Source organism: Myotis lucifugus, unplaced genomic scaffold (assembly GCF_000147115.1).
Source record: "Myotis lucifugus unplaced genomic scaffold, Myoluc2.0 scaffold_69, whole genome shotgun sequence".
Taxonomy (NCBI): Eukaryota; Metazoa; Chordata; class Mammalia; order Chiroptera; family Vespertilionidae; genus Myotis; species Myotis lucifugus.
Window position 1 is genome coordinate 269161 of NW_005871117.1, and position 27086 is coordinate 296246.

A 27086-nucleotide genomic window follows, 5' to 3' on the forward strand; every position below is an offset into this window, starting at 1 on the left:
GTTACTTTATTTGGTTTATCTCTCTTCCTTTCTATCTACTCCCTCTCTGGCTGTCCATCTATGCATTTATATCCTCCCAGGATTTGAGGGACACAAGCCGCAGTTGTATGTGTCGTGTCTGGCATCACCAGCATCTAGATTCTAGAACATGTCAGGTGCTGGTGTTGGGGGTTCTCAGACCTGGTGGTCCCCAGGTTTGGTGATTGTCTAGGACAGTGGTTGGCAAACTGTGGCTCGGCAAACCGCGGCTCTCGAGCCACATGCGGCTCTTTGGCCCCCTGAGTGTGGCTCTTCCACAAAATACCGGCTTCTGCGCATGGGCCACGAAGCTCAATTGCACTGTACGTGCATGCCCCCACGTGGTATTTTGTGGAAGAGCCACACTCAAGGGGCCAAAGAGCCGCATGTGGCTCGTGAGCCGCGGTTTGCCGACCATGGGTCTAGGAGGACTCAGCATATAATCCTACTCACGGCTAATGTTTATTTCAGTGGGAGGACACAACACAAACTCAGCAAAGACAGAGGTGCGTGGGGCGAAGTCCAGAGGAAACCAGTGCAGGTCCCAGGACATGCTCAGGGCCCCGGCGCCGAGTTGGGACAGCGCGTGTGGATGGTGTTAGGGAAGCCCGGAGCCGCTCCCGGCCCAGGGTTTTTCCTGGGGGCTGGCCCCGGAGGCACCGCTGCCTCGCCCGTGCTGAGACTTCAGACTCCCAGAGAGAGCAGGTGCTCAGTCTAAGCCACACTGTTCACCTGCTCCAGGCACGGGGAGTCCCTCTTGTCACTTGGGGGAAATTCTGTATCAGTGTAGGGAACTCTGCCACCCAGGTTCCCTGCACCAGCCACGGGTGGACCAGCAAGCAGCCTTTCTAAGGAGAGAAGTTAGGCCTGCTGGGTAGCTCCCTTCAGCACACCATTTACCAAATGCTTAGGAACGAATGAGTCATCCCGTGTGACTGCAGGGCTGTGGAGTCACCTGAGACTCCTGGGGCCTCCTCCCTGGTCAGCAGTTCTACCCCCAGCGCCCGGAGGTGAGACTGCTCAGTACCAGAGTGAAGGCTCTGAGAAGTCCCGCATTGCAGTCCCACATTGCATTCCTCCTATCAGTCTGCCCTTCCTCCTGCCCCCAGCCCCGTGATGAGTGTGACTCTCTGGTCCCAGGTGTTGAAGCACAACGGGTCGTCAGAAATCCTCAGCAAGCTGTACGACACGGCCATAGACAAGCTGGAGGTGGTCAAGAAGGACTACGACGCCCTGCGGAAGAGGTACAATGAGAAGATTGCCATCCACAGCTCGGACCTGAGCCGCCTGGAGCAGCTGGAGGAGGAGAACCAGCGCCTGCTGAAGCAGACGGACATGCTGACCCAGCAGAGGGACACGGCCATCCAGCTGCAGCACCAGTGCGCCCTCTCCCTGCGGAGGTAGGAGCGAGGCCCCGAGGGCGGAGAACGCCACCTTCTTGGCTCGGGGGCACTGTCCTCTGGGGGCGTGTGGTTATCTGTGAGGCTCCCAGAGGCTTCCCGAGAGTGAAAGCAGCACAGCCATTGTGCTTTTTCAAGCAAAAAGTGCTTATTTCCGGGAAACGTGTTCTTGACACTCAGTGTGTCCTGGGAGAAGTTCTTCCTCTCTTGAACAACTTTGGGGTGTTCTGACCGTCCTGTTTCCTAGGGCTCCTACAAGCCTCTCCCTTCTGTCTGTCACTCACCTACCAAGTTGCAAAGTTAGTTTTCCTAGACATCATTTCTTCCGGAATTTCTTTCTTTTTTTATTAAGGTATCTAATCCATAGGGAAGTGAGCCCTGGTCTCAGTATTCTGTGAAGTACATTTCTGCAGAGTCCCAGTTCCCTGGAGCGCTCACCGCTTTCTTAGGAAAAGTGTTCTCTGGATATGAAAAGGTTTTGGAATTGCCAGGTTGCACACAGACTCAGGTGTCTGCAACTCGGGACTGCTCAGAGCGTTCACGCGGGTACTGAGCACTGGACAGAATGCAGTGTTTCCCGAACATAAGTCATCCAAGAACATACTTTTTTTCTTCTTCTTTTTAATGGAGCGCCATGCAGGATGGGTGTTCTAAGGAACACACTTTCGGGAATGCTACTCTGGATCCGCAGGCTCTTAACTTGCAGGGTTGCCCGCGTGGAAGGTACCCCCTGGCTTGGAAAGGCTGAGCTGTGCTCTCACACTAGCCTGGTGCCTTTGGGCCAGCCACTACATCTCCTTATTTTCTGTATTTGTAAAGTGAGGTGGATTAAATGACTGATGAGGCCACCTATCTCTCATATGCTGTGATTCCAGCATTAAAAAAAGAATCATGTAGCTGGACTGTGGCAGACATCTGCTGCTGTTTCTAGTAGAGCAGGGGCATGAAGTCCTCAGTTCACCTTTTGATATTTGTAAAGGCTGAGAAAAATTCCCGGTCCCGGGCACTGGTGCTCCGTGACTTCCCTCCTGGGGGTGCGGAGAGTGAGCTCACTTGAAACTTCATGGTTGACTGTCCAGCACAGCAGAGCTGACCGGGCAGGTCTCCACCCCCCACCCCCCACCCCCCATGTCCTGGCTGCCTTTCTCCCCAGGTTCGAGGCGATCCACCATGAGCTGAACAAGGCCACGGCCCAGAACAAGGACCTGCAGTGGGAGATGGAGCTGCTGCAGTCGGAGCTGACGGAGCTGAGGACCACCCAGGCGAAGACGGCCAAGGAGTCGGAGAAGTACAAGGAGGAGCGGGACGCCGTGTACAGCGAGTACAAGCTCATCATGAGTGAGCGCGACCAGGTCATCTCCGAGCTGGACAAGCTGCAGACCGAAGTGGAGCTGGCCGAGTCCAAGCTCAAAAGCAGCACGTCGGAGAAGAAGGCGGCCAGCGAGGAGATGGAGGCCCTGCGGCAGGTAGGTGGCTGGGCACTGGCCTCCCAGACTCTGGCAAAGCGGCGAGGGAGGGAGGGCTGCGGTGCACATGGTGTCCAGCGAGCAGCCTGCTCCCCAGTCGGAGTGAAGAGCCTCTCCTCTGAGGCCTGCGTGCTGGCTGGGTCGTGGGCGCTGCAGGAGACGGCTGCGCTCGCTGTGCTCAGTGCCTGCTCTGATCTGTGCCACAGGGATGCGAGGGGAGGTCCAGCCGTGGTCTCAGCCTGCACAGCTCACAGTGTAGGAAGAAAGTCAGGCGACACGCCCAGACACGCGTGTGCTCCATGCACAGACACTCTCACCCTCAGACGCTTGGCTAAGTCATTGTTGGTTAGTCTTGTGCTGAAAGTCAGCAGATATCCCAAAGACGTGCTCATTAAGGAACAAGTTCCCAAGGCCAACTTCCCAAAGCCATCGGTACCTTTGGCTAGTGAGTCAGAAGGGCACCCTCAGGGCTCTTCCTCCCCGTATCTGAGGGGTCACTCTTTAGGGGCAGCCGGCTCCTGCTGGGGAGATGGTCTGCGAGACTGTGCCGAGGCCCCTCTACAGTCTTGCTTCCTGGGGGACAGGCCTCTGGGGCTGGGGGCCTGGGGGTCACTAGCATTAGAGTCAGACCACTTAGCCTGGCTCCTGAGGGATGGGTCAGTGTGGACCCTCGGCCTCATCGCCGACACCCCTCACCCCAAGTGCAGATGTGTCCTGCCGGCTCCCTGATTTGAGGTTCCCTCCCCATCCTGTCGGTCAGTGTGTGGCTGTTTAGACCTGCTGAACTTGACCATAGCAGACTTTCCCCCATTGAAATGCCTCCCTGTTCTCTTCTGTGTAGGTTGTTAAAGGTTGGGCGCGTTGGCAGGGGATGGCGGGCATTGGGTTGTGGGAGCTGGAGCCCGTGGACCAGCACGAGGCCGGGCTGATGCCTGAGGAGTGGCCAGGGCCCTGTGGGGCTCTCTGTGGACAGTGACATCTCCTGATGCCCAGGTAGTGCGGGGGGCCATGGATGCCAGGGGCACAGGCCCTGTGCTTGGAGTGGGCCTTCTCAGTCATGTGACCTCATATATTTCGGGGCCTCAGTTTCCTCCTCTGCAAAATGGACATGATAATGGATAGCATCTACCTCACGTGGCTGTGGCGACCACATGATTTAATATTGAAAACGGACTTAGATTAGTGCCCGCACCAAGTAGGAATGATTTGAATCTTTGTTATTAAGATGATTATTAGCTACTCTGTCAGGAACCCTGGGGAAGTGCTCTGTAGGCAAAAATGGGCCAACTAATGGCAATTTCATATCCAGGGAGTGAGACTTTTCCAGACTGTCAAGGTGAAAGCCGTTGTGAAAAGGAGAGTTTACTTTGATGAATTTTTTAAAAGACCGTGATGCAGGAATTTCTAATAAGCAAATAGAATGTATTAGAACATGGTAATTGTCCTAGAAAAACTATCAACTCATGGTTTTCACACTCCGGCCTCTGAGAACTTAATGGCTGGGGAAATGTTGTTATCAAATAAGGGGAAAAAAAATGATGAAGAGGAAATCTTCGAAAATGACTGAGCCAGTCGGTCACTACACTAGAAAGTCAAGGCCGATGTATCAGGCACAGAAGAGATGAGGCCGGGAGAGGACACGGCCCACGTGGAGGGGATTTTGAAACTAGGAGGTTAACCATGCCCTTTGTAGGAATGTGGAAAGCACCGCGAAGTATGAAGAACCGCCGACTTCCGAGTGCTGGCATCTGGTGGCAGCCCGGCCCCCACTGCCGCACTCAGGCGTGCCCTCCAGCCTGGAGCCCAGCTCCGGCTTCGCAGGGGGCATTGGCTGGGTGTCAAGTCCGCCTGTCAGCTGAGGCAGGAATCTTTTCTAGGCACCGATCCAGCCAGCAGGCAGGAGAGCCCCCGCCCCCACTGCCACCGGGGCAGGCTCCGGAGCTGAACCGCTCAGTCCTCCTCTGCTCTGTGTGGCTTCTCCAGGACCACGTCCCCACTCCCCCGAGTGGGCCATTTTGGCTCTAAGGTGTGGGTGGGAGGCTCTTAATCTCCACGGGGCCTGACGGGACCGCCCGTGTGGGCTCTGCCCTTAGGCCTTTCTCCTTGGCCTTAGGTCTAGGGCGTGAGTGTCCTGTGAAAGCCAGCCCATCCCTTCCTTAGCCTGTTGCCCCAAGGCCACCCCGGGGGCCAGAGGAGATCATGGGTGGTGCTTTTGCAGAGTGAGACCTGCGTGGTGTGGAGGAAGAAGCCCAGGGGCAAGAATCTTGGAGACCTGGGGTGTGGGCTCAGCTCCCCCAGGTGGACCTCGGGGAGCAGTCACTTCCTGGACCCTGAGGGTCCTCATTGGTGTAATCAGGGGCTCAGACAAGGGACCTCAGCTTCAGTTCTGTTGCCCTTTTATTTATTTATTTATTTTTTAATTTTATTTATTTATTTTATTTTTTTTAAATTATACTTTATTGATTTATTACAGAGAGGAAGGGAAAGAGATAGAGAGTTAGAAACATCGATGAGAGAGAAACATCGATCAGCCGCCTCCTGCACACCTCCCACTGGGGATGTGCCCACAACCAAGGTACATGCCCTTGACCGGAATCGAACCTGGGACCTTTCAGTCTGAAGGCTGACGCTCTATCCGCTGAGCTAAACCCGGCTATGGCTCTGTTGCCCTTTTAAAGATACCTTATTCCTCCTCTCCCCTCTCAATAAAACCCAGTATTGTGCTTCCGGTGTTTCTCTGAAGGAAACTGTTTTGGAGGTGTTTGAGACGGGGTGCGGGGGGTGGGGGGTTGGGGCGGGGGGAGGCACTGCCTGATGCCCTGGCGTTGGTCTCTCTGTCTCTACCTCCAGCCTTCAGCTCAAGATGCTTATCCGGGGCCAAAAGGAAAGACCTTTCATTGAAACCACATGTTAACACGTTTCCAATAGAAAACTATGTTAATGTAAAACATTGAGTAAAATATAAATTTAAGAAATCGTTATTAGCCCTACCCGGCTTGGCTCAGTGGATAAAGCGTCAGCCTGCGGACGGAAGGGTCCCGGGTTCGATTCCAGACAAGGGCACATGCCTGGGTTGTGGGCTCGATCCCCAGTGCGGGGCAAGCAGGAGGCAGCCGATCAATGATTCTCTCTCATCATTGATGTTTCTATCCCTCTCTCCTTCCTTTCTCTCTGAAATCAATAAAGAAATATATTTTAAAAAAAGGAAACGTTATTAAACCTAAGACTTACTACAATAAATTCATGCTAGAATGAATAAAAATAATTGTTTTTTTAAATATATCAAACTAAACAAATACTCGGCACTGCATGAAAGTGGGAAAGATGAAAACTGAGGTCATTTGGCTGACTTGGTCCCGGGAAGTGTGTCTCAGCAGCGTGACACTGCCCCTCTCTCTCGAGTTAAGGGGTTATTTTTGTGCAGGTCCCCCCCCCCCCCCCCGCCCCCAGCTCCCTCTGACGCTGGACGTGAGAGATGAGGGGGAGTTAGAAGCCGACTGCACACGTTTCCCTGTGTCTCCCTCATCCTCGCCTCTTGGCTGAACCTGTGAGGTCTCGGGCGTGTTGCAGCGGAGGCGCGTTGCTGTCTGCCGTGGGGCCGGGGAAGCCTGGGTGTGCTTGTCTTCCTCACGCTTGTCACTCCGAGGCGGAGATGCAGGGTCTGTTCCTCTCCTTCAGGAAGCCTGTGAGCTAGAGGAGGAGTAGACACTTGCTTTATCGTCTCCCCGTGTTTTCTAAGGATCAGAGGGGCACAGGGGGAGCTTTCCATATGAGCGCTTCTAAGGGTTGGATTTGAATTTCAACGGAGCATGTAATGCTCCGGGGAGGTGTCAGGATGCAAATGCTTCAGATTTCAGCTTTTAAATCGAACTGAGACACACAGGCTTCACCGCCAAAACACTGCTGCCTGTTCAGACTGGAAAGTCACCCAGGATGCTGGAGTACGAAAACCAGAGAACAGGAACAGTGCTGCTGCCCGTCGGACATGGTCCTGACCAGGACCTCTACCTGCACTGCACTTGGGCCTTACTTTGTTATGTGTTGTCACAGGAGCACTGTATTTTTTATTTTTATTTAAAAAAATTATTTATTTACTTATTTATTTCAGAGAGGAAGGGAGAGAGAAACATCAATGATGAGAGTGAATCATTGATCGGCTGCCTCCTGCACGCCCCCACTGGGGATGGAGCCTACAACCCGGGCATGTGCCCTGATCAGGAATCGAACTGTGACCTCCTGGTTCATAGGTTGATGCTCAACCACTGAGCCACGCGGGCAGGGCTCACAGGGGCACTTTAGAGCGACATGGTGGCTCCCTGTGAGCTACAAGCCACGTAAGTGGCAGGGTGGAGCCTGGAGCGAGCCCTCCAGGGGAGACGGTCCACCTGGGCCACTGAGACCTTGGCTGAGAGAGACGGGGGTTCTAGTCCAGGCACTGTGTGGAGTTGTGAGAGTTTGGACTTAGTCTAACGTCACTAGGGGTCTGAGCATGGCTGTGGGGCGCAAGGACACCGGGAGGCAGGGACGCAGCAGGGGGGTGGAGGGGTGGGCTGTGGCTGGGACCCCAGTGTTCCCCTCCATCTGGCTCCAGAGAGTTCAGCCCAGCCCCAGCTCCTGTCAGGCGGATGGTACTTCCGAGCCAGAAGGCCAGTAACCTCCTCCTCTGCTGGCCCTCGTCCCACCAGATCAAAGACACAGTGACAGTCGACGCCGGGAGAGCCAACAAGGAGGCCGAGACCCTTCGAAAGCAGTGCAAGGCTCTGTGCCAGGAGCTGAAGGAAGCCCTCCAAGAGGCAGACGTGGCCAAGTGCCGGCGGGACTGGGCCTTCCAGGAGCGGGACAAGATCGTGGCCGAGCGGGACAGTATCCGGTACGGTGCCCTGGGCGGCGTGGGCTCGGGCCCCCCTGGCACACGGGGTCTGTGGGGAGGGCCGCAGTCATTTGCCACGGGTCCGGGTAAGGCGAGAGTGGCTGGCTTCTTCCCTCCTCTCCCTGGGTGATGCCCCACTCGCCTCAGAGCATTAGAATTCCACACGTCTGTGTGTCGATGGCACTTCACCCAGGTCCCGTGGGCACTGAGACCCAGCGGAGTGGCCCGAGGCCAGGCTGGTTTCTCAGGGGGCTGCTGATGACACTGACAGTCAGAGCTGCGTTCTCCCAGGAAGTATTAATGGGGCACCTACTGTGTGCCAGGATCTGAGGTTCCTTGAGCAAGGAGATCCTGGGAGACAGGTGTGATGCCTGTGGGGGCCACGGGCAGCTCTGCCAGCCAGGGCAGAGGGGAAGGAGGATGCATGAATGGAATTCCAGAGCCGTGGGGTGTCACTGGGCAGGGGGAGCAGGTGGGGAGTTTCCCCAGAAAGCATGGAGTTCGAGCGAGAATGCAAGCATGAGTGGGCTTTTCCCACAGGGGGCGGGCTTGGCGGCCTGAGCGACCATCATAAGCAGAGGTGTGGTGTGGAGGCAGGAGGACATGGTGTGACTGGAGCAGGTCTTGCACTTGGAGTCGGAGGAGGCAGCTGACTGTGTCCTGAGGGCAGTTCTAAGGGCCTGAAAGGATCCCGGGAGTGGATTCCACTGGAGGGAGAGCTAGGAGAGGCTGTGGGGTGGGGTGTTGGTAGTGAGCAAGGACTTGGTAATTGAGAGTTTCTGAAAGATCCCTGTGGCCTTTTGAAGGAGAGACTGATGTCCATGCAGGCTGGCCAGGAGGTGAGGGTTCAGGTGGGGGGACTTGGGGCCATGGAGGGGGGTACCAGCTCTCAGGGTCCTTCCAGTGGCAGGGGTGGTGCTGGAGGTGGCATGGAGCACAGACTCCCTGCTGCCACGCTGCCTGTCCCCACCTCCTCTCTGAGGAGCCGAGGTGGTCCTGAGGTCCTGGCAGCCACATGTCCATTAGCAGAGCTGTCCAGCCTGCACCTGCGCAGAGCTCAGGCCACAGAGAGGCACGAGGCACGATCCTGTCTGGTCGTGGGGTGGGGGCAGCTCTGAGAGGCCTCATGTGGGTTGTCAGGCATCTGGTTGGTGCTGGGCACAGGGCCTGCTGGGTGGGCCGGGGGAGGGTGGTCATTAACCCCCAGCACATTGAGGGTGAGGCCCTGGGATGAGCACTGGATGTTGGAACCCAGTGCTTGTTGCGTGCTAACTCCGGGGGGGGGGGGGGTCTCTTTTCCTGGGTCCTCAGTGTTGCCTCTGCCCCTCAGTGGGGTTGGCCTTGACGGCCTTACTTCAAACTCTCAAATATTCCTGTGCCTCTGGGGGCGAGGCAGGGGCCTGGGGTTCACTGGAGGGCGGGAGTGCTGCGCCCCTCACCCCTCATGGGGACCCTGCCCTGTGCCCCTCTGCCAGGACGCTTTGCGACAACCTGAGGCGGGAGCGGGACCGGGCAGTGACGGAGCTGGCGGAGGCCCTGCGCAGCTTGGACGACACTCGCAAACAGAAGAATGACATCAGCCGGGAGCTCAAGGAGCTCAAGTAGGCTGGGGTGGGCGCCTGCCCGGGCTGCGTGTACCTGGGAGCGAAGTGCCCGCCCTCCTCTCAGGGCAGGGCCTGGCCATCTGTTCCTTCTCTCTGCCTTATTCTGTCAATCTGTAGAATGGGTCCAAATGCTGCCTCCACGTGCAGAGCTAATTAGAAATTCTTAGACCAACCGAGAAGTGGCCTGTTGGTGAGCACATGGAGGTGTGCACTGTGTGCAAAGGCGTATACGAAGGAAGGGCCTGCTCCAAGGCAGCCCATCTGGGCGCAGGCGAGCATGCATTGTCCACTCCTTCCCTCCCTCCCTCCCTCTTTCATCAACTGAACCTGCCCTGGGTCAGGCCTGTGGGAGGCACAGGGGAGACGGCTGAGTAGGCCGGCCAGGTCCCTGCCCTGTGGGGCTCACAGCACACAGGCCCGTCAGAGAGACACGTACTAAAGGAACAGCGTGATGACGGTTGTGGTGCTCACAGGCGGTTGTGACCACCACTCCCAGTCTGTCCTGCTGTGTTACTCGGAGGCCCATCTGGAAGAGGCTGTTTGGAATGTAAGACAACCCCCCTCCGTGACAGCAGAGCTCCCAGGGTGTCGTTTAAGCCTTGGTGACTCTAAGCAGTAGATTGAAAATACAAATATCAAAGGTCAAAGAGAGAAATTGCAGAGCCCAGGAGCCATCACTGCAGCCGAGGACCAGATTCTGGTTGAGGAGCAGCGGCTCTGTCTGTGCCAGGAGCTTCCAGTGATGGAGGCGAGAGGCAGGGGAGTGGGAGTGTGCCAGCCCTGCCCACTGAGCTGTGCCCTGAAGGGAGTGCAGCCTCCCCTTCCCCCTCAGTGACATCTAACGTAAGACGAGCACTTCATTATTAGATGGAAACCTGGAGCCTCTGGGCTTGAGTGCTCTAAGGAAAACCTCAGAGGTTGCGAAGCGACAGTCTCTCCAGGGACCCACATCGGATCTAGCAAGTGATGGAATCAAATGAAGGTGCAGCCTAGACCCCCTGGGGCTTCAGTACAGGAGGAGGTTTCCATTCTCGTGGCGCCAGGTTGCTGGGCCCTCTGAAGAAGTCAGCTTCCTTTGCTTGTCAGCACATTTGTATCTGCACCTCCTTTCCACTGAGTTCTCACCGGGGATGCTGGGGATGGAGTCCGCGCTGCTGCACAGGAAGCCTCCAGCCTGCAGAGCAGCAGAGGGGCCCAGTGGGAGGGAGGAGAGGAGTGCAGTCAGATTCAGTGCCCAGCTTCAGGCTACACAGAGGTGGGCTGGGCTGGGGCGGGGCCCAGGGAGGCTGAGTGGCATCTAGAGCTGGCCAATGAGAGCACAGCCCAGCCAAGGTGTGGTCCTGGAGCTGTTCACGGGCAGGAAACAAAAGTCAGTCCAGAGTCAGTCCAGAGTCAGCCAGGAGCCCTGGGACAGGGCTAGTGAACTGGGAAGGTGGTCTGGGCCCAGGTTTTAGGAAGAAGGGCATTACATGCAAGTGTTAGGAAAGGTTTCTGACTCCTTTTTTTCCCTCTTAACAGGGTCTTTCTGAGAGCTTAAGTTTTTATTTTGATCAAGTCCAGTTTATTGATTTTTAATTTTTTTATTTCAATGCATTATGTTATATCTAAGAACCCTTAACCTAGCCCTAGATCTTGAAGATTTTTCTCTTGTATTGTCCTTCTAAAAGTTTTACAGTTTATTTAAAAAAAAAAAAAAATATATATATATATATATATATATATATATATATATATATAAATAATTGACTTCAGAGAGGAAGGGAGAGGGAGATAAACATCAGTGATGAGAGAGAATCATTGATCGTCTGCCTCCTGCACGCCGCCTAGTGGGGATTGAGCCCACAACCTGGGCATGTGCCCTGACCAGGAATCAAGCTGTGGCCTCCTGGTTCATAGGTCAATACTCAACCACTGAGCCACACCAGCCGGGCTATAATTTTTTTTTACATATAAATCTGTGATGCATTTTGAGTTAATTTTTAAGTAAAGTATGGTGTTCAGGTTGAGATTCTTTTTTTTTCCATGATGTTCAGCGGCTCCATCATTAGTTGAAGACTACCCTTCCTCTGTTCCCTTATGTCTGCACCTTTTGTACTTGGTGGAGCTGCTTCTGGATCCTTCCTTCTGTTTCATTGATCTGCGTGTCTCTCTTCCTGGCGGTTCCTCTCAGCCTCGAGTCTGTAGCTGTAGAAAAAGTCTTACATTCGAGTCGAGTGTTTCTCCCACCTAATTCTTCGTTTTCTAAATTAGTGTAGCTGTTCTACTTTTTTGCCTTTCCCTGTAAACTTTAGAGTCGTCTTGTCTGTACCTATGAAAATGTCTTGTTGGCATTTTCATAGAACTGCATGAAACTTCTAGATAAATGTGAGAAGAATTTCTGAGTCTTTTAAAAATAAGTATAAAAACCCACTGAAATCCAAGCAGCCTGGGCCTGGCGCTGCGGATTTGTTGGGCAGCTGGCGTGAAGGACAAGATGAAAGCCCATTGGCTTTGAGTGGTCCCCCTGGTTTCCAGGCTGTGACTTGGGTGGGATGTTTCGCCTCTCACAGGGCCATGGCCATGGCCGTGGCTCCCTCTCTTCACAGGGACCAGATGGAATCCCAGCTGGAAAAGGAGGCCCGATTCCGGCAGCTGATGGCCCACAGTTCCCACGACTCAGCCATCGACACAGATTCCATGGAGTGGGAAACGGAAGTTGTAGAGTTTGAAAGGGAGACGGTGAGCTTCCTTCGTGTCTTTTCTGCCCGTTCTCCTGACATGAAGACTTTGGCTGCCCTCTCCCAGTGTCCCAGGGTCCCCGTGGCTAGTGTGGAGGCTCAGCTTTTCCTCCCGGGGCGCAAATGCATCCTTTCCCTGCACCTGCGCCCGCTGGGTTACAGCAGATAGTTTCCTGAGTCGCCTGGCGGATGCTGACACGGCACACGGAACAGAGAGGGAGGAGCCGGGCCCCCAGGGGTGATGCTGGTGGCGACGTGTATCTGAGTGGCTGAGAGGGGCAGGTGGTAGCAGCTCAGAGGCTGCTGCTTGGGGCCCAAGTGCCCCGTCAATCATGGCGAAGGGACAGTCCCACAGTCGAGTGAGTGGCTTGGGGTTTACAGCCACGTGCTTCTCATCACTGCTTCGTAAAGTGTGCGGCGGCTGCTGCTGTTTCGACAGGAGGACATTGACTTGAAGGCACTGGGGTTCGATATGGCGGAAGGTGTGAATGAGCCTTGTTTGCCCGGGGACTGCGGCATATTTGTCACTAAGGTGGACAAAGGAAGCATTGCAGACGGCCGCTTACGGTAAGAGTTGAGGAAGCCCAGGTTCTGAGGGAGGGTGGGCCCCCCCTAATGAGGGAGGGTGGGCCCCCCCTGGCTTAGTGAAAGGCCCCGGAGGCCAGGCGGCAGTTAAATGAATGCATCCCGGTTGCGTTTCTGGGTAGAAAAGGGCTCAGGCCGCGTGTGAGAGCGTATGATGTGCGTTGCATGCTCATTCCATGAAATACCAATGATGAGAAAATAGTGCTTACTGTGTGCTCATTGCTGGTTTAAGTACTTTAAATAATTCATTAATCCTTACAATCCTGTGAGGTAGGTGCTACCCCATTTTACAGATGGAGACACTGAAGCCCTGAGGGGTTAGGTCACTCAGCTGTAGGTGGTGGAGCCAGGACTTGACCCCGGGCAGCCTGGCTCCAGCACCTGTGAGCTTAACCGTTTGGCCATCCTGGAAGGACCTGCTTTCTGGCATTCGGCTCCCCGGATGGGAACAGTTGAGCACACTGGTCCCAAGGCCTGCGTGGGCGCTGAGCGGGCTGTCCTCCGCAGGGTCAATGACTGGCTGCTGAGGATCAACGACGTGGACCTCATCAACAAGGACAAGAAGCAGGCCCTCAAGGCGCTCCTCAACGGGGAGGGGGCCATCAACATGGTCGTGCGGCGGAGGAAGTCCCTGGGCGGGAAGGTGGTCACGCCCCTGCACATCAACCTGAGTGGACAGAAAGGTAGCGGCCCATGACGAGGGCAGATGCTTCAGATGGCAGGGGTCCTCTCCTTGTGTTTTCGGGCGCACTTCATGCCCAGGGCTGAGGTGCTGATGCTGCTTGAATGCAGCCCATGTGCTCCCCCGACGTGGGGCCTCTGGGTCCTGGGTCCTGTTTGTCTGAGTCCCTCCCCAGAGCCCACGTGACTGAGCACCTGGGTGGTCTGGCCTGGGTGGGCGCTGGGATGGACAGGCGCTTTGTAAGAGCGTCTCCCAAAGATGAGGCGGGACAACCAGGGGCCATGCGACCTGGGCGGGGTTAACTGGGGACACCTGTGTCCGCCCTGTGGTCGACAGACAGTGGCATCAGTCTGGAGAATGGAGTGTATGCTGCCGCCGTGGTGCCCGGAAGCCCCGCCGCCAAAGAGGGGTCTCTCGCCGTGGGGGACAGGATTGTGGCGGTAAGTCTCCAGGATGGGCCGTCCGCTGTGCGTATGGACAGTTAGATTCAAATTTGGGAGGTATGAACAAGACGTAATGAACACAGTTTTTATATTCGCCTTTTTCTTTTAAATGTAAACATTTAAATGTGATTTCCCCCCCTTCTAATAGTATGTTTCTATTTCCTAGAAAATTCAGAAGTACAGAAAAGGTTTAGGAAGGAATAGATAACCTTTGTTCACATTTTCACTGTATTTCTCTACAACCTTTATTCTATACTAGTGGCCCGGTGCACGAAATTCGTGCACTTGGGGTGCGGAGGGGACCTCAGCCCAGCCTGCCCCCCTCTTGCAGTCTGAGAGCCCTCAAGGGATGTCCAGCAGTCGGACGACATCCTTAGCGCTGCCACGGAGGCGGGAGAAGCTCCTGCCACCGCCGTTGCACTTGCCAGCAATGAGCCCGGCTTCTGGCTGAGCAGGGGGGTGCACTGACCTCCATGGGGCAGCTCTTGCGTTGAGCATCTGCCCCCTGGTGGTCATTGCACATCATAGTGACCAGTTGTTTTGCCGTTCAGTCAATTTGCATATTAGCTTTTTATTATATAGGATATGAAGGCATAGTGAGGCCAATTAAAAAAAAATAAGTTTTTAGAAATCTTTTTCATTTAATATTTTATCCATTTCTTGTAATATTTCTTTTTTTATTACCAAAGTAAGACTCTTTTGCGGTAAAATATTCAAGCGATACCAACGTGTGTAAAGTGGTGGCCCCCTCTCCCTGTAATCATGCTCCTGGAGGCATCTCTACCCCTTTTGGGATGTGCTCCCAGCCAGGCCTCAAGTGCTCGCACAGATCCGTGTGCACAGATGGGGGTGTTTGGGTTTTGTTTGCTTTTTACAATACAATAATGGGACCATCTTATGTTATCCGCCATTTGCCATTGTGGATATCTTTCTAAGTCGGTCCTTACTGTTTTTGTCCACCTCGTGGTGGTCAGCTGTTTGACCATCTGTAGTTTACATTATCCCACAACTGATGGACATAGGAGTTGTTCTCAGTTTATGCCATTGCAACAGCCCTGCATGGACGCACCTGTGTGCAGCAGCCACTGTGGGGAGACTTAGCAGATCCCTGGTGACCACACCCGCAGTGAGCAAGGGGCTGAGTCATAGGGCAGCACACTTAGTCTTTGTCAGTAACTCTTTAAAAGTGAAGGCAATACTCGTATGCACCCCCCGTCTCCCCCCTCCCCCCCCCAAAAAAATTCCAGTCTGCGACTGGCACAGTGGCAGGAACTCCTCCAGTTCTGGACACCCACCGACCAGTTCCCAGCGCTGGCAACCATGGTTAACAACTCACTGTGTTTTCTTCCAGAAATGTTCAAAACATGGGCATCTCCCACTTAAACACACACACAGATGGGATCATCACAGACCGAGCTGCTAGCCTTGTTTTGCTTGTGACGCGTGTCCTGCGCTGCTTCCTCGCTGTGTCTGGGTTCTGGGTCCTGGGTCCTCACAGTAACTGCCCGTTCCTTAGCGGCAGCAGCACAGGCTGTTAGCTGCGCCCCCAGTGGAAACTCGGGGCATCTTTGCCTTTACAAGTCGTGCTGCGTGGCGCGTGCTGCATCCTTCCTTCTACGGGCCCCCCGAGAGTGTGCCACGGGGTTATCCCTGGGGCGGGGAACTGCTGGGTCAGATAGGCGTTTAACATTTGAGACGACCCTCCCCTGTGCCCGCTCAGGCCCTGGCCTTTCAACCCACCTGCAGTGTGCGTGGGAGCTCCTCTCCTCACAGCTTTGCCGGTGTTTTTCAGATTTGGGGGCTCCAGATGTTAAAAGCAATATGGCCATTGTGAAAAATTTCAAGATATGGAAAATTAATCCACCACTCTAAAATAATCCCTCTGCGTATATTTTTTAAGCTTTTGACCTTGAAATAATTACATAAATAATTATAATTCAGTTATAATATTTCATAACTAATATTTAAAAAGTAGTAGAGGGAGGTTCCTATATACCCTTCACCCAGTTTCCCTAATGGTTATATCTTACATAACTGTAATATTAAAACCAGGTAGTTGATATTGGTACAGCGTGTGTATTTAATTCTATGTCGTCTTATCATGTTTAAGTAACCAAAAGAAATCAAGGCAGAACTGTTCCATCACCACAATCTCCCTCATGTTACCTGTTACCCCTCTATAGTGACACCCACACCCTGCTCCCCCATTCAGAAACCCTGGCTACTAGTTTGTTCTCCATCTCTGTGCTTCTTTCACCTCGAGAACGGTAGATGAGTAGAATGGTACAGTGTGTGGTTGGCTGTTCTGCCTGCACGGGGCTGTGTTCCTTCCCGCTGCTGGGTGTCATGTTCCTGGAGGGGGTGCAGCCTGGTCTGACTGTTTGCTTGTTGCTCATACACTTTTTCTAAGATTGGAGCACATCCAAGAGGGATGTGGACGGAGTTCAGGCAGAAGCGGTGGTGGTGTTTCTTTGTGAACAATGACGATACTTCATCTCACGTGGCACTTTCTAGTTTACAAAGGCCTTCCACACCCTGGCTGCGTTTTTCAGTCTCCCTCCCGCCCCTGGGGGACTCATGTGTTTATCTTCCAATTTGTGCATGAAGGAGTTCCAATTCGGGTCCAACCTGACACAGCAGGAAGCAGAGCTGGCTGTCCCTGGTGTCCTGGTCCAAGTCAGACACACATCTTCTTGTAGAGTGAGCTCAAGGCTGTGTGGTCCACGTGCCATGGAAGCCCCTTCCCTGGATTCCTCAGGCCGTAGGGGCGGGGCTGTCTCCTCCGCCAGCTTCAGACTTGGGGACCTTACAGAACCAGCCCACTGTCCAGCCTGGCTGGCAGGCGGGCAGAGCACGGGTCCTGGCGGCGGGCCTGACAGGCTCTCTGTTTGGCCCTAGATCAATGGCATCGCACTGGACAACAAGTCTCTGAATGAGTGTGAGTCTCTGCTGCGTAGCTGCCAGGACTCCCTGACCCTCTCCCTCCTGAAGGTAAGGGTCCCGCCCGCCGTCCCTGCTCTTTCCCTGCTCTCGCAAAGTCCCAGCTCCACTGCTCTGTGTCACTGGAAAGGGGGTATTGATTTACGACGTGCAGGGAGTGCATGAGCCCCGACCAGAATCTGCTTTAAAAACAAAAGTTAAAAAAAGCTCTGAAGGGTGTTTTGGGGGTAGTGGGGTGCATTTGAATCTGGATTGAATAATTAGTTGATCCTAAGGAATTGTAGATTTTCGTGGGTACAGTGACAGTATTGGGGTCACCTAGGAGAATGACCTTAGTTTTGGAAAGTACGTGATAAAGTTGTTAGGGATGAATATTGTAACTTACTTTCAGATGTTCTGCAATATTGACAGATATAGTCATCGATGTTTCTAACTCTCTATCTCTCTCCCTTCCTCTCTGTAAAAAATCAATAAAATATATTTAAAAAAAAAATAATTAGTTGATCCTAAGGAATTGTAGATTTTCGTGGGTACAGTGACAGTATTGGGGTCACCTAGGAGAATGACCTTGGTTTTGGAAAGTACGTGATAAAGTTGTTAGGGGTGAATATTGTAACTTACTTTCAGATGTTCTGCAATATTGACAGATATAGACAGTTTTTAAAAATATTGTTAAATCTAAATGGTGGGTGCTCGCTTCGGCAGCACATATACTAAAAATTGGAACGATACAGAGAAGATTAGCATGGCCCCTGCGCAAGGATGACACGCAAATTCGTGAAGCGTTCCATATTTAAAAAAAAAAATCTAAATGGTGGGTTTATGAGTATTCATTGTACTTTTCTATCAACTCTTCTACATAATTGAAAATACTGATTAATAGAAAGTTGGAAAAATAGGTCCATCTACTTCATTAAGCAAAGTTTTGCAAATTTATTTTAAAATAACAGACTTTTTGAGGAGTAGTTTTAGGTTTACAGGAAAGGTGCACTAGTGTAGAGAATTCTCATATTCCCCCCTCTGCTTTCCCTGTTAGTAACATCTTGCATTCGTGGGGTTCATTTGCCACGATGTTAGCACATTAATATTAACTAAAGTCCATGGTTTACATGAGGACTTACTCTCGGTGTCGTACATTCTGTGGGTTTGGACAGATGTGCAAGGACATGTGTCCCCCACTGCAGTGTCACACAGCGTGGCTTTGCCGTGACGAACGAAGCTCCTCCGGGCTGCACCGCCCATCCCTTTCTCTCTCGCCCTGTCCCTGGAGACCATTGATCTTTTCATCATCTCCATTGTTCTGCCTTTTCTAGAATGTCTTCTCGTTGGAATGTAGCCTTCCCAGGTTGGCTGCTTCCACTTAATGATGTGCATTTAAGTTTCCTACATTTCTTTTCACGGCTTGATAGCTCATCTCTTTTATTGCTGAGTGATATTCCATTACGTGAATACTAAAAGACATGTATTGTTAATAATGAATCTTCTTTTACTTAATAATATTAAAAAGTATGCGGGGCATTATACAGGTGATTTCAGAAAGTGCTCAAAGTCAAGAGCACGTACGACTCTCCTGTGGGTCCCAGTGAGCAGGGCTGTGAGAAAGCCCCCAGTCAGGGAGAGGATGCGTGTGTGCGTGTGTGTGTGCGTGCATGTGTGTGTGTGTGTGTGTGTGTGTGCCTGCTTTCTGGGGTGTGTGGCCCATTTCTGGCCGTTGCTCTACCTGCAGGGGCAGTTTCAGTGGCAGCCCCAGGTTCTGTGGTCTTCTTCTCTCTTCCTCACTCCTCCGTGGTTCCTACGTAGGTGTTCCCTCAGAGCTCTTCATGGAGTGGCCAGAACATCTTTGAAAACATCAAGGACTCTGATAAGATGCTGAGTTTCCGAGCCCACGGCCCAGAGGTCCAGGCTCAGAATAAGCGGAACCTGATGCAGCACAACAACTCCACACAGACGGACATCTTCTGCACAGACAGGCCGGAGGACAGGAAGGAGCCGGGCCCCCCAGGCGGTGGCAGCTCCTTCCTGCACAAGCCGTTCCCTGGGGGACCCTTCCCAGCCGCCCCCCACACGTGTCCCAGCGCCTCCGAGCGTAGCCTGAGCTCCTTTCGCTCGGATGCCTCTGGGGAGCGTGGCTATGGGCTGGGGGACATGTGTGCCCAGCGGCCACTGCTGCCCTTCGAGACTGAGGCTGGTTCCTGCGGGGCGACGGAGGCTCCCCTGGACAAGGCCGAGCCCGAGGGCCCCCACAGCGGCGGGACCTGGCCCAAGGCCGGGCTCAGCTCCGCGGCAGCGCCCGAGAAGCTCTCTGTTTACAAGAAGCCAAAGCAAAGAAAGTCCATCTTTGACCCTAACACTTTCAAACGCCCCCAGACGCCCCCCAAAATAGACTACCTGCTCCCCGGCCCTGGGCCTGCTCATTCCCCCCAGCCCTCCAAGAGGGTGGGGCCTCTGACGCCCCCAAAACCTCCGCGGAGGAGTGACTCCATTAAGTTCCAGCACAGGCTAGAAACCAGCTCGGAATCCGAGGCCACTCTGGTGGGCAGCTCCCCGTCCACCAGCCCCCCAGGTGCCCTGCCCCGCGACGTGGACCCTGGGGAACCCATGCACGCCTCGCCCCCTCGCAAGGGCAGGGTCCGCATTGCTTCCAGCTACTACCCTGAAGCGGACGGGGACTCCTCCTACCTGCCCGCCAAGAAGTCCTGTGATGAGGACCTCACCTCCCAGAAGGTGGACGAGCAGGGACAGAAGCGTCGCCGGCCAAAGTCTGCGCCCAGCTTCCGGCCGAAGCTCGCGCCAGTGGTGATCCCTGCTCAGTTCCTGGAGGTAGGGCCAGCCTGGGCTGAGGGTGGGGGCGGCAGGGGTAGCTGGCCGTCGCCAGCCTGTGCTTGGCCCTGGCTCCTTGGCTCTGAGCATCTACCTGAGGGAGGCAGGTGGATGCCAGTGGGATCAGCCTTCCTTTGCAGAGTCACGTAGATGTACACGTTCCTGGGGATATGACACCAAGAGAGAAACACGTTCTGGGGTGTAGCATTAAATTTGCTTATTCAGCAAGAAGCTTTTGAAACTGTACAACAAAACCAGGTGACATGGACCTGCCTTGAGGGCTTCAGGGAGAGAAGGTTACACAGAGACTCTTACCTGGCAGCAGGACAGGCTGGCTGGGCATGGCGGGGGTGCAGCATTTCCGGAAGGGAGAGCTGCTGTGAGCGGAACAGGTCCGTGCTGCTCTGCAGACAGAGCCTCACGCAGCTCTGATGCACGGCCCACCTCTGCACACACACAGCCTGTTGATTGGAAAGAACAGAACCTTCCTCTGTGGTTTTCCTCCGGAGCATTTTTGGAGGAAGTTCTTCCCCTCCAGGTGTAGAAGGCAACTTGAATGAGCAGGGACATCTCCTGACCGGCACTTCGTGTCCAAGTGGGAGGAGCTAGTGTGCAAGGGACAGTTGCTTGTAGACACCTATGCGTCTCCCTGTTTCCAGCCACTCCCTCTTGCCTCTGGTTCTGCAGGAGCAGAAGTGGGTCTCAGCCAGTGGAGAAGTCTCCCCAGAGCTCCCGGAGTGGTCCCCTTACTCGCCAGGGCACTCCAGCCGGCACAGCAACCCCCCGCTCTACCCCGGCAAGGCATCTGTGGGTGAGTCAGCCCGGCAGGGCTGGGCAGAGGAGGGCTTTGTGGCCCCAGGGCCGACCAGTGCCTGGGACAATGGAGTCATTTCAAGGGGAAGCTGTGTGTCCTCAGCCCAGAGCTAGCAGGCGCTGCCCTGTCTGGGTGATGTTAGTCAGTGTCAGGGACATTTCCTAGCCTTGCAGGGTGCTTTCCCCCCATAGTGGCCTGGGAAACAGGAAGCAGCAAAGAGAAAGGCTTGCATAGCTGTGGGCTGGCTGGGTGCTTTGGGGAGCCGGTTCTCACCCCGCCCATTTCTAGGCACCGTTCCCCGGAGCATGACCCCGAGCACCACTGTGAGCTCCATCCTGAGGAACCCCATCTACACCGTGCGTAGCCACAGGGTTGGCCCTTGCAGCTCTCCACCCGTCCCCAGAGAGGTCGGCCCCCAGGTTTTGCATCCCAGGTATGTGAAGGCTCCCGCACCTCCTTGCACCCCAGCCATCCAAGCCCACCTGGACATAAAGCCACCGGGGCCATGGAGAGGCTCCTGGACAGAGGTTCCCTTGCCCAGCTGGGAAGGGGCTGGTTTCAGCAGCACTGGGACCCCAGGGACAGTGGTTCACCAATGTGGAGCTTGAAAAGATATTTAAGGAGAGATGATAGTGATGGTAGCCAATCCTTCGTTGCTCACGTGTCAGGCACTGTGCTCAGACCTTTGTAAACATTATCTCATTTAATTGCCACAGCAACCCTAGGTGCTAAGGACTATTATGTCTCTGCTTTATATAGATGAGCAAACTGAGCCTGAAAAAATGGTCACTTTCATTTGTTCATTCATTCATTCAATTATTTGACAAGTTTTTATTGAGCACCTATTGCATGGCATGGACTGTTCTAGTTCCAGGGGGATGCAGGGAGAACTAAATAGACAAGCTTCTACTCGTGGCGTTTGTGTTCACGTATGGGAGGCAGATAGGAAAACGTGAACAGATGATACCACATGGTGCTGAGTAGCTCTGAAAACCGTAAACAAGGCGACGAGCTAGCCCGAGTGGGAAGCCGGTGGAGGGTTAGATTGGATGGTGGGGAGGCCGCCTGGTGGGGAGGATGCTGCTGTAGGCCAGCTGCACAGGACGTGGGCCGAGTCCCCGGTAGGGAGGGCTGTTGGTGCTGTGCTCGGGCACCTGACAGCAGTGTGACCCTTGGGACAGAGTGGGGGAGCCAGACAAAGGCAGAGTGGGTCGGCGGTGAGCCCAGGTCACAGGGCACCAACCCTCAGGGTCTGCAGCCATAACACAGAGTTGGAGTTTTACTCGGAGTGCAGGGGAGACCACTGGAGGGTTTTAGGCAGGAAGAGATGGAGTCTCATTATGCTGTTAAAAGGCCATTGTTGGGCCTGGTGGAAGGTGTCTGGGCTCTCTGCCCTCTGGCTCCCCAGGCACGTTCTCCTGAGGGAGGCTCCCGGTTCCCTCCCCAGAGCCCTCTGCCCATCTGGCCTCTCCCCACGCCCGGCCCCCCCCCGGGATTCAGAGCCCCTTTTCCCTGTAGAAGCCCTTCCTCCAGAGAACCCGACCCCGGCTGAGGCTGAGGCTGAGGTGGGTGGGCCGCTCCTGCTCCATTTGTGTGGCCCTTTCTCCCTCGTGCAGGGCCCTTGTAGATGTGCCGCTGGCATGGCTGCAGGCAGGCTGCTGTCCTCAGCTGACAGCCAGTGGCTTCCAGGCCTCCCTTCTGCCAGCCCAGGGAGGGAGGCCTTGCTGCCTGTCACTTGTGTTTCTCCCAGGGGCTGTGTCCAGTCTTGGCCCCTCACCTGTCTGGTTCTCCCACAGTGTCCAGCACCAGGGACGCCTGAGCCTGGACCTGAGCCACAGGGCCTGCAGCGACTACTCGGAGATGAGAGCCTCCCACGGGTCCAACTCACTGCCCTCCAGCGCCCGCCTGGGTAACTGCGCCACTGCCTTGTCACCGTGGCAATCCGGCCTTGTTCATCTCCACCTGTGGCATTATGCCCGCCTCGTGGTGGCCTCTCCGTGGCTCCTCCCCTCCGGGGCCCAGGGTGGCTCTGCACCGCACAATCCTTTGGCCGTCTGTTGTGCTCTTGGCTTTCCTAGTGGCCATGAGGTTGTTCCTGGCGACCCCTAGCCCAGGAGCCCTGCTCCCGCCCTGAGCTTGTCGGTCATCCTGGGGGAGGCTGTAGTGCTCTTTACTTATGGGAAGGCAGCCAGAGTGGAGGCTGGCACTTGCCCTGTGGCGGTGCCCAGGCTCTGAGAGCAGGTGAGCAGCTGCCTCTCCCACTTGGGTTGCTGCCCCTGTTCCGAGGCAGAGTGAGATTTGTGTGATTCTGTTTGGGAGCAGGCGGAGCCTGCACAGTTCATTCACATACTGGGTATTCTGTAGCTGCTTTTCTTGCCTGAGCCCCATTTAGGCCCCTTGGGGATCAATGGCAGGGCCCTGCTTTGCATTTTGTCATGGCCACAGAGGGTGAGGGTGGTGTGTACTCTCAGGCCTAAAGTTCTGTCCCCTGTGGAACACAGGGTCTTCAAGCAACTTGCAGTTCAAGGCCGAGCGCATTAAAATCCCATCAACGCCAAGATACCCCCGGTCTGTTGTGGGCTCCGAGAGAGGTGAGGCCTTCCCAGCACACCCTCCCCTGCTGTTCAGGCTGTGCCCGCGGGGGAGTGTCTGGGCAGGGCTGTGACTGCCTCCTCAGTCCAGCCAGTCTGTAAACACCGAGTCCAGCTCAGCCTGGCGATGTGAGGGTGGAAAGGCCCTGTGGAGCCAGCGTCTGAAGTCCAGGCCACGAGCTGTGGCCGCGGCGTGGGGCCATGTGTCTGGATCATGTCTCCCTCTGGGTCTTGGCTGCGGGAGAGCTGAGATGCAAGATGGAGCCCTGTGTTACCCACACCTTTTTTGGCAGGTTCATTGTCGCATTCTGAATGCAGCACCCCCCCGCAGTCACCCCTCAACATCGACACCCTGTCCTCTTGTAGCCAGTCCCAGACCTCAGCCTCCACGTTGCCTAGAATTGCAGTCAACCCCGTGGTCCTCGGGGAGCGGAGAAAGGACAGGTGAGCATGGCCTGGGCGTCCGTGCCGGGCACAGTGATGGGTAGCACATCCCCAAATGGGCCTGAGCTGTCGAGGGAAGGCGCCTGGCAGGAGCAGGGGGAGGCGGAGTTTTGACTGAGTTGATCCTAGGCCGAGGCCACAGTGAGTGGGTCACCTAGCATTCCCTGACGTGTTGTCCAGCAGCCTGTCCTCGGTATCGTTCCATGTCAGTAAATCCTGGCATCATTTGTTAGGCTTCATGGCGTCTATTGTATGGCTACTGTGATTCAGTTACCTGCTCTTTATTGAGATCGATGTGTTGATTGGAGGTGGGACAGAGGAAAGGGTATTCAGTGGAGAATGAGGATGCCTGGACCAGAAACTCACTCTTCCACACCCACAGGCTGGCCTGGGCCTTGATGCCATCCTCCTCGGCTGGGGTGTGAGGAGGGTGTTGGGGTGGTTGCTCACTAAAGGTTTTTGGTTAATCCTCACCGAGGATATTTTTCCACTGATTTTTAGAGAGAATGGAGGAGAGAGGGAAAGACAGAGAGAAATATTGATGTGAGAGAAACACATCGATTGGTTGCCTCCTGCATGAGCCCCGACCAGGGCCCGGGCCGGGAAGGAGCCTACCACCGAGGTACGTGCCCTTGACCTGAACTGAACCCGGGACCCTTCAGTCCATAGGCTGATGCTCTATCCACTGAGTCAGACAAGCTAGGGCATCACTAAGGGTTCTTAAAACTTAACTGCCTGGCTCTCTAATACGTGTTGAGTCTCAAAGTGATGGAGGTGCAGGCCCGGGACTCACCGTCTGAGCCGGAGGGTCGAGGAAGGCATTGCAGAGCAGGTGAGTCTGGGAGGGGAGGAGAGACCAGTCAGGAAGGATTTTTATCTCAGCCTCTAAGAGAGACTGCTGCACCTCAGGTGGCAGAGGTGGGTGGTTCACGGCCTGGCCTCCGCCCGCCTTCCTTCACCACATGGATCCACATGGACCCACCCTCACCCACATGCTGGAGGGCAGCCCCGGGGGATGGCTCTCCTACTGGCCCTCCCTAGGCCTCTGGCCATGATTTTGTCCTGAAAGGAAGAGCTCAGGGCGGCGTGAAGCACAGTCACGTGGCTGTCTTTCTGTCTTGTGTTCCAGGAGTCTGTGGGTGTCCTGCTCCGAGCATCCCTCTCCTTTCTAACCTTTCGCACCTTCCAGATGTCACCAGCACAGATCCCTCCTGAGACTGCCCGTGGCTGCCAGGCCCAGGTCCTCCTCCCTGAGGAGTCTGAGGTTGGCCGACTAGAGGCCCCGCCGAGCCCCTAGGGCCCTGGGCACGCGGTCAGCTCCCCTGGGCCAGCAAGTGCATGGCCGCTGCCTTGCTCTGAGCCTCCCGCTCCCTTTTTAGTGGCTGGGTTTGCAGTAGCTTAATTTCCATGGTCATCTTACATCACCCTGTGTTCCGGTAAATAAGAAAACTGATGCTTTATGTGCCTCTTCTGGGGTGAATGTCACCTCAGAAGCCTTTCTTTTCCTCCGAAGGCATCTTTACTAGTAGACTCCACTGGGGCGTTTGTACATGGCACATTGTAAGGGAACTCATCTCACATGAAAATCGTGCTTTCCTCCTGCGGATACTAGTACTTCCTAGTATAGCTCAGACGGACCCTTCTTTGTGTCTTTGTGTCTGGGTGCTTCCGTACCATTTGGGGTGTTGTGTTTGTGTAGCATGAGGTTGCGGGATGTGTATCGCTGTCATACAAAGGTGGGTCATCGTGTTCTCATCCGGCTGTGTCCACGTGGGAGCGCCTGGCGCTCCCTGGCCCTGTCTGCATAGCTGATTGCATGCCTCGCCTCAGGCCTTCCCCAAACCCTTCCGTTAGGTCCCAGTCCCCAAATTCTTGTCTCTCTTCCAAGGCCCTACATGGAGGAGCCGCGCCATGTCAAGCTGCAGAAGGGCTCGGAGCCCCTGGGCATCTCCATCGTGAGTGGAGAGAAGGGCGGTGTCTACGTCTCCAAGGTGACTGGGGGCAGCATCGCTCACCAGGCTGGCCTTAAGTATGGGGACCAGTTACTTGAGGTGAGCGGGAGCCTCCCTGCCTGGAGAAGCGGTGCCCCCGCGTCCCCATCCCGCCGCTTCACCGCCCGCTCTGGTGTCCCCTAGTTCAATGGCATAAACCTGCGGAGCGCCACGGAGCAGCAGGCCCGCCTCATCATCGGGCAGCAGTGCGACACCATCACCATCCTGGCCCAGTACAACCCACACATGCACCAGCTCAGCAGCCACTCCCGGTCCAGGTGAGGGCCTGGCCTTGAGGGGCTGTCTGGGTGCGCAGGTGCTCGGCTCCCCACCGGAGACCAGGGTGCCTAGCTCGGGACTTTGGAAAAAGGACATACTAGAGGGAAGATGTCTCCTCCTGAAACGGTGTGGGAAGGGATGGCTGGGTCCCCCGGTGCTGCAGGAGGCCCACCCCTGGGGGCGTGGTGGCCGGAGGGGGTTCACACCCAGGGCCCCTGACCACGAGCACGCACTGCCTGTGTTTGCCCTCCTGCGGTGGGTTACAGGGCAGAGGAGGGAAGGGGAGGAAATGCCCCCCCACCCAGCACTGTCCAGCTGTGCGAGGGGGATGAGATGCACAGTGCCGTGTAGCCTGGTCCCTACCGGAGAGGGCGTGGCTCCGGCTGCGGAAGGCTGAGTGCCGCTCCTTATTCTTCCTGTCCTGTGTCCTCAGCTCCCACCTGGACCCTGCCAGCACCCACTCCACTCTCCAGGGCAGCAGTGCTACGGTCCCGGAGTATCCCTCGGGCATTGACCCGCTGATGGAGCAGGACGAGGGCCCTGGCACCCCCCCGACCAAGCAGAGCGCCCCCAGTTCCAGGTCAGCAAATGTGCGCTGTGAGCCTGCCTCCTGTGCGCCTCAGTGAGTGGGGTGGTCCAGGTGGGTCGTTGTCGTGGCCTGAGCACATCCTCTGAGAGGTGTGGGCACTGGACAGGGTGTCACCTGTGCTGCAGACCGCACAGCAAGCCAACAGGATCTGGGGTGGGAGCACACCGTTCCTCTTCCCCTCCTGCTTCCTGCCCTTCCTTGCTTTCCTTTTTTCTCTCGAACGTATTGGGAGGGGCAGTGCAGGCCACGAGGGAGCCCTCGGGAGTGTGGCAGGGAATGGTGACAGCTGAGTCAGACGTTCAGGAGGAGCAGGGGTTAGGTGTGCAAAGGGCGTGTGTGGAGAGCCATCAAGAGGAGCGGTCAGCCTTGCCGTGGGCAGGAGGAGGCAGGCGCACATGGGAGCTGGAGGGGCAACAGGGAGAGCCTCATGGGCCAGGGCAGGCAGCCCTGCAGGGAACCGTTTCCCTGTCATGGTGGGGCCTCAGCCAAGCCCGGCCTCACTCAGCGTGAGGCCAGCTCTGTGGCCTCGGCACCGGGTCTGTCACGTTGGAACTTAGCACATGGTCATCACCTGGCTTCTCCCCTGAGGTCCCTGTCCTCGGGCTCCACCCCTGCCCCCCGTCCTGCACTCGGTCTGTTGCCAGCACCTTAGTCTCCCTCACTGCACCGTGGCTTCCTCGATGGCACGGGGCCCTTCTCCATAGTTCAGCGCTGTCCCTGGGCCTAGCAGCTGCTCAGGAAACATGTGCTGCCTGAGCCGTGTCCTGGTCAGTGGGACTGGCTCTCACCTTCCTCGGGCAGAACGAGGTGAGGAAAGCAAGTACCGCCAGGTG

At 55.4% G+C, this 27086-nt stretch overlaps 1 protein-coding gene and 1 non-coding gene across 8 annotated transcripts in view; both read left to right on the forward strand.

The window, feature by feature from the left end:
* The window catches only part of DLG5 (discs large MAGUK scaffold protein 5), a 71561-nt gene that overhangs the window by 31817 nt on the left and 12658 nt on the right, over positions 1-27086 (forward strand). For 6 of the 7 annotated variants that reach the window (XR_002829655.1, XR_002829654.1, XR_002829656.1 and 3 more), the window contains exons 6-23: positions 1159-1418; positions 2572-2884; positions 7570-7754; positions 9230-9355; positions 11944-12076; positions 12515-12642; positions 13168-13343; positions 13679-13782; positions 16684-16776; positions 18526-19545; positions 20233-20356; positions 20648-20792; positions 22156-22268; positions 22861-22950; positions 23244-23394; positions 25283-25445; positions 25530-25663; positions 26098-26244. Coding sequence is in view for 4 of the 7 variants with exons in the window: in XM_006090175.3 (XP_006090237.2) it covers positions 1159-1418; positions 2572-2884; positions 7570-7754; positions 9230-9355; positions 11944-12076; positions 12515-12642; positions 13168-13343; positions 13679-13782; positions 16684-16776; positions 18526-19545; positions 20233-20356; positions 20648-20792; positions 22156-22268; positions 22861-22950; positions 23244-23394; positions 25283-25445; positions 25530-25663; positions 26098-26244 (3605 nt within the window). In the remaining 3 variants the exon portion in view is untranslated. Of the gene's footprint in view, positions 1-1127; positions 1419-2571; positions 2885-7569; positions 7755-9229; positions 9356-11943; positions 12077-12514; positions 12643-13167; positions 13344-13678; positions 13783-16683; positions 16777-18525; positions 19546-20232; positions 20357-20647; positions 20793-22155; positions 22269-22860; positions 22951-23243; positions 23395-25282; positions 25446-25529; positions 25664-26097; positions 26245-27086 lie in introns of all 7 variants that reach the window. The other variant, XM_023755061.1, reaches the window with a different exon arrangement.
* Positions 17415-17522, forward strand: LOC111826341. Its single transcript, XR_002829678.1, has one exon. It is a non-coding gene; the product is annotated as a U6 spliceosomal RNA (small nuclear RNA).